This window comes from Tachyglossus aculeatus, chromosome 1 (genome assembly GCF_015852505.1).
Source record: "Tachyglossus aculeatus isolate mTacAcu1 chromosome 1, mTacAcu1.pri, whole genome shotgun sequence".
Taxonomy (NCBI): domain Eukaryota; kingdom Metazoa; phylum Chordata; class Mammalia; order Monotremata; family Tachyglossidae; genus Tachyglossus; species Tachyglossus aculeatus.
Genome location: NC_052066.1, coordinates 119,456,930 through 119,463,883, shown reverse-complemented (window position 1 = coordinate 119,463,883; position 6,954 = coordinate 119,456,930). Strand labels below are relative to the sequence as shown.

General features: G+C 42.5%; 1 protein-coding gene across 1 annotated transcript; it reads left to right on the top strand.

Moving 5' to 3' along the window:
* Nucleotides 1-1,340: 1,340 nt before the first annotated feature.
* Nucleotides 1,341-6,730, top strand: C1H2orf50 (chromosome 1 C2orf50 homolog). The gene is made up of 4 exons (XM_038760062.1): nt 1,341-1,591; nt 4,100-4,139; nt 4,432-4,651; nt 6,709-6,730. The coding sequence occupies exons 1-3, from the start codon at nt 1,341-1,343 to the stop codon at nt 4,621-4,623; spliced, it is 483 nt and encodes a 160-aa protein (XP_038615990.1). The 3' UTR covers nt 4,624-4,651; nt 6,709-6,730.
* The last annotated feature ends 224 nt before the right edge of the window (nt 6,731-6,954 follow it).

Below are 6,954 nucleotides of genomic sequence, written 5' to 3'. Positions count from 1 at the left end.
AGCTTATGGTCTAAAGGAAGCCAGATTTGTACTTAGTACGTGTGCATGGAAGAAGCAGCATGATTCATTTCATTCATTCAATCATATTTATTGAGCGCTTACTGTGTGCAGAGCACTGTACTAAGTGCTTGGGAAGTACAAGTTGGCAACATATAGAGACGGTCCATTCCCAACAACGGGCTCACAGTCTAGAAACAATAGGCTCTAATGGATAGAGCACAGGCTGGGAGTCAGAAGAACTTGGGTTCTCATCCTGGCTCTGCCACTTGCCTGCTTTGTGATCCTGGGCAAGTAACGTAACTTCTCTATGCCTCAGTGACCTCATCTGTAAAAATGGGGATTAAGACTGAGTCCCATATGGGTCATGGACTGTGACCAATCTGATTAGCTTGAATCTACTCCAGCACTTAGTACAGGGCCGGGCACCTAGTAAGCGTTTAACACATATTTAAAAAGTGATATACACAGTAAATGCTCAGTAAGTCCTTCTGATTGATTGATTGATTGATTGATTACAGGGCCATTCCTGAAAGGGATGGACCAGAATGCTGTCCATTTGGAAAGCAGCCCATGATGGTGTTGAGCTTTATGGATACTTTTCAGTGGCTAAAAGGCACAGTGGATAAAACACAGGCTTGGGATCCAGAAGGACCTGGGCTCTAACCCCGGCTCTGCCACTTGTCTGCTTTGTGTCCGTAGGAAAATCATTTCACTTTTCTGTACCTCAGTTATCTCATCTGTAAAATGGATATTAAGACTGTGAGCCCCATGTGGGACAGGGGGTACATTCAATCTGAGAACATTGTATCTACTCCAGGGCTTAGAACAGTGCTTGGCACACAGTAAGCACTTAACAAATACCATCATTAAAAGCAGCCTGGGAGTGCTGGGGCAGAGAGCAGTAGGTAAGAGACTATCAACATAGTTAAAATTACTTGGGGGAGGAAAATGCAGAATGAAGGCAGAAGACGACAGCTGCTCTCAGCTTCACTGGTTTCCACTCTTTCCCTTGTGAATATTCATGAGCTTGCCTAGTTTCCAGGGGTAACACACTGTCAACACACTGGGGAAACGGATAACTCTTATGGCTCTCCACACACAGGAACATGGCTATTCCAACTCCCAACTCCTTCGCTCTTGGCTTGGGCCATTCCAATCGAGGGGGCTCAGAAGGAGAAGGAGCCCTTTAAAGAGAGACAGAACTGACTGGGAATCTCTTGGCTTTTAAGGATTCCGGGAAAGATCTGCTTCTTCAGTGAGTATGTAGTCAGAAGGGAATGTAGTCAGCTCCTATGGTGGCCTCTCTTCAGCACAACCTCACAGCCCGATGCCATCTGAAGATGGGGAGTAGGCCCACACAGGCCAGGATAGCCACCTCGGCTGGGTACCGGCTGCCAGAGGCCAGACTTCCCGCTTCAGCCTCATCCCTCCCACCTCAAGGAACCCGGGCTGTAAGGACCACAGCTCTCGGCCGGGCTCAGCCGGCCCGGTGGCGGGAGGATCAGCGCACGACCCTGAGAGGGAACCACGTCCTTCAGGACCAACTCTGGAGGGAGCTCCTGGAGGCTGAGTGGAAAGGCAATCAACGGTGGTATGTTTCCTCTCTCTCAGCTCTGCTAGGGGTGAGCTTCATCCCCTATCTTTTCCAACCTCCTCCTGTCCTCTGGTGCCACTAGTCAGTAACTAGTAAATGGAATAAATATGGTTTAAAAGGCGCTTACCCCTTCACTGCTCATAATGTATAGCTGTATACAGACGAGAAGCAGCATGACCTAAAAATAATAATAATAATGATGGCATTTATTAAGCACTTACTATGTGCAAAGCACTGTTATAAGCGCTGGGGAGGTTACAAGGTGATCAGGTTGTCCCACGGGGGGCTCACAGTCTTCATTCCCATTTTACAGATGAGGGAATTGAGGCCCTGAGAAGTTAGATGACTTGCCCAAAGTCACACAGCTGACAATTGGCGGAGCCGGGATTTGAACCCATGACCTCTGACTCCAAAGCCCAGGCTCTTTCCACTGAGCCACGTGAAAAGACCATGGGCCTGGGAGGCAGGAGGACCTGGGTTCAAATGCCTGCTCTGCCACTTGTCTGCTGTGTGACCTTGGGCCACTCACTTAACTTCTCTGTGCTTCAGTTACCTCACCTGGAAAATAGGGATTAAGACTGTGAACCCCACTGTGGGACATGGACTGTGTCCAACCTGATTAACTTAAATGTACCCCAGTGCTTAGTACAGTGCCTAGCACATAGTAAGCACTTAAATACCATAAAAAAGCAAACATCTTACTTATTGAATGTTTATTCTTAGATTGTCAGCCCTTTGGGGGCCAGGGATTGTAACTTCTTTCCAAGCACTTAGTATGTGGGTAGTTTGTATCTACCCCAGTTCTTAATACAGTGCCTAGCCATAGTAAGCACTTAAGTACTATTTAAATAACCCATCTTACTTATTTAATTTTTATTCTTAGATTGTGAGCCCCTTGGGAGCCAGGGATTGTATCTTTTTTCCAAGCATTTAATATGTGCGAAGATTGTATCAACCCCAGTTCTTAGTACAGTACTTAGCACATAGTAAGCGCTTAACAAATGCCATTAAAAGAGCAAACATTTTACTTATTGAATGTTTACTCTTAGATTATGAGTTCCTTGGGGGCCAGGGATTGTATCTTCTTTCCAAGCAATTAGTATGTGACAAGCACATACTAAGGCTTTAGTCAATCAGTGGTATTTATTGATTTCTTACTCTGGGCAGAGAATACTGGAAGAAATGCTCAGGAGAGAACAATATACCTAGTAGACGTGATGTCATACCATTCCCACTACTAAAGCCATTGGCATTGCTATTTGTCTTAGTTTTTAAAGTTCCTGAAGGGCAGGGACTGTTTATTTAACTCACTTAGAACACTTAGGTCACCCCATGTGGGCAAACATCCTTAAATGAAAATAAAACCCCCCACAAAGTTTTAGAAGGTGAATCATTTGCCCATCTATGGTGAATGTCATACAGCATTCTGAAACTCATTTGGCACAATGACTTTTTTGTGAAAACCTTCTTAGCCACAGAATGCTAGGGAGGGCCAGGTGCCCATCACTGTGTAACTAAATCCAAAGAGCCAAAAATCTTTTTCCACGGGACAGTTCGGTTTCAGCCAAAGCTTGGGTCAGGGTCTGTGGTTAATTCTGATTCCCAGACCCTCCACTACCATATGACCAAAAGATAAATATAGAGAACCCCAAGGTGATTAAGAGCCCCCACCTCCAGAACCCAAATGCAAACGCTGAGTTCCAAGCACCTTGCTCGGAAGAGATGCGAAGTGTTTATTTCATGTTTATTCTGGGAGCAGCTGCAGTACGTTACACACTCTGGGGTGATGACTTGGGTTTAACCGTCTAAGACATGAGTGAACAGCTGCAAGTTGTTGGGATTTCAATCTGATCAATTCTTTCCAACAAATTAAAAACAGGTCTCTAGCAGCAGGTAGCAGGAAATTTAAAAAGAACAGTCTCCTGATCCTTGTGGATCTTTTTGGGGAACATTTCCAAAGCTTAAACTGGGAAAAGCCTCATGGGATACTAATGCTCTGGGAAGGAGCTCTGCCTTGCAAAAGTGCCAATTCACTGAAGGTTTTCACACGAAGGATAAATCATATACCATATTAGGAAGTGAGAACCATTTCTATAATTATTAAAGATCTGTGCAGAAGTATGCAAACCCTCAGGATTGTATCCTCTCTCTTTAAATTACAGTTGGCCTTCTGTCTTATTTCTTTCATCAAATTATTTTCTTAATAAAAATGAGCTTGTCATGCCTGAGAACAGAAGTTTCCTGTCAAGCTATAATTAACATTAATTACATTGTGAAATCCCTAGACAGCAGAACATGAAGATAAAGTCTTTTCAAACTATAATCTAATATATTAACAATTCTGTTTTACTTATATGGATTTATTTAGCACCATACTTGAATTCAGTTTCTAAATTGTAAACTTTGACTTTTCTAAATGCATTGTAGTAAATGGAGAAGTGACTGATCCAATCATTTATAAAAATGAAATGTCTTACACTATCATTACTTTTTTCTTCTTCCCAGGATTCAAAACTGGAGTTTTCTGAAAGACTATGACCCAATGGTAAGAAAAATTTGCTTAATACAACAAAATATTTTCTTATTCATTTAATTTCCCAGCCATCTAGCCATCGTGAAAAGTCTTCTACACAAAAGGAAAACTGCTAAAATAATTCTCCATATTCTTCTAATCTTTCAGGACCATTATTATTATTCAAATAATTATAAAAATACTCCCTACATAGAAATATTTTCTCATTTCAATACTTCCTAATGAGCATAGTGTCATAGTGTCCTATAATTGTATATGTAAGTATGTACTTTTTTTGCAATGTGTTTGAAATGTATTTTTTTAGGGTAATAAAAAGGAACCACAGAAGCTACCAAAATACATACCACGATTTTCAACTGATGTTCCCAATACTGCAAATCAAGTAATTGGCAGCCGGATCAACACTAAACTTGGAAAAAAACTAAGAGAGATGGATTTCTTCCTTATTGAAGGAAGTCACAAAAAGAAACTTGATAATGAATTCCAACCGAGCTAATGTTTAAACTCAAATACTCATTTCCAAGGTAGGTGATCTTTGAAGCCAGATAAGTTTTTTGGGGTTTTTTTTGGGGGGGGGGGGTTACACTAAGGAAAATGCAACAATTGAGGAATGAATGGAAAACAGAAGCTGACAAAATTTCAATCAATCAATCACTCGTATTTATTGAGCGCTTACTGTGTGCAGAGCACTGTACTAAGCGCTTGGGAAGTACAAGTTGGCAACATATAGAGACAGTCCCTACCCAACAGTGGGCTCACAGTCTAAACAGACTAGAATTTGTCCAGCAGGAGTGGAATTACCAGGAGTGGAATTAGAGAAGCAGCATGGCTCAGTGGAAAGAGCACGGCCTTGGGAGTCAGAGGTCATGGGTTCTAGCCTCTGCCGCTTGTCAGTTGTGTGACCTTGGGCAAGTCACTTCAATTCTCTGGGCCTCAGTTACCTCTTCTGTAAAATGGGGATTAAGAGTGTGAGCCCCACATGGGACAACCTGAACACCTTGTATCCCCTCCAGCACTTAGAACAGTGCCTCACACATAGTAAGCCCTTAACAAATGCCATTATCATTATTATTATTATTACTTTTGAGGGATTTTAAGAGATGAAACAATCAATAAATAACATTTACTGAGTGCCTGCTTTGTGCAGAGCATGCAACAACTATCCTCTGAAGAGTGACTCAGTGGCTCTTCTAGGAGTCTTGGAAGTCATTTATTTAACCCAGTCCATCACTCAATCATATTTATTGAGCACTTACTATTTTCAGGGCACTGTACGAAGTGTTTGGGAGAGTACAACCAGACTGTGAGCTTGTTGTGGGCAGGGATTGTCATGCTGTATTGTTCGTGTATTGTACTTTTCCAAGCACTAGGTACAGTGTTTTGCACACAGTAAATGCTTGATAAATACAATTGAATGAATGAATACAACACGACAGACACATTCCCTGCCGACAAGCAGATTGCAGTCTAGAGGGACTATATATATATAGTCCTGTTGGACTATATAAAACTAGTTCCACACCAGTGCCAGATGTGCCTTCTTCCCCCACCTTAATTCCTTAGAGTTCCATGGCTTTTGGACTTGCCTGATCTTCTCCACAGCTCCCAAAGCTGCTCCCTGCCCACCTCAGCCTCCCTCCTTCTCCCTCCAAATCCACTTCTTTACCTCCAATTTCCCCCTCCAAAACACCTGCAAAACAGACCCCATCACTGCCACTGCAGACTTCACAGCTGCTGTCACCGCAGTTCCCTCCTGGCAACAAAGTTATCAAGGGGTGGGGGAAGCTCAGGGGGACATCTAGACTGCAGCTGGCCCAGGTCAGAATGGGACAAGAGTATGCAATGGCAACCTTGGGCTGAGGGGGATATATTTGGAGAGTGGGTTGAAACCAGCAGGTAAACGCATTCATCCAATTCATTCAATCATTTGGTAAATGCATTCATCCAATTCATTCAATCATCTCTAATTATTATTCTATTCTTATTATTCTAATAATGGTGGTATTTGTTAAGCGCTTTCTATGTGCAAAGCACTGTTCTAAGCATTGTGGGTGATACAAGGTGATCAGGTTGGCCCACTTGGGGCTCTCAGTCTTAATCCCCGTTTTACAGATGAGGTAACTGAGGCACAGAGAAGTTAAGTGGCTTGCCCAAGGTCACAGAGCTGACAAGTGGCAGAGTCGGGATTCGAACCCATGACCTCTGACTCCTAAGCCTGCGCTCTTTCCACTGAGCCACGCTGAACGCTTACTGTGTGCAGAGCATTGTACTGTTTGGGAGAGTACAATGAAACAAAACATACACTCCTGAGCCTCAGTTACCTCATCTGTAAAATGGGGATTAAGACTGTGAGCCCCACGTGGGACAACCTGATCACCTTGTATCCTCCCCAGCGCTTAGAACAGTGCTTTGCACATAGTAAACGCTTAACAAATGCCATCATCATCAACAAGCTTACATTACAGAGGACACAACTCCAACAATCTTGTTTTAATATTATAGAGGAGAGATGTATACTTAACAGTGAGTTAGCAGGGAAAAGAATATCACTTTTTAATTCCTCTTTTTGTATATGTACCAGTACAGGAATGTTTGCCCAGATGGGGAAAAAAAAAGATAATTCCTCATTACAGAAAAAAAATGAACCAGAAAGTATTCTTCAGGATATTTATCTCCATTGAAATTACTAGACATTTTTGAGATTCCAAACCAAAATGGCAGCAATACAGCATCGTAAATGGGCTAAGGGTACAAAGAAACAGCAGACTGCTACTGATCACAAAAGCTCTCGAAAAACTATGAAAAAATTGGTTAGCCTGTTTTCTAT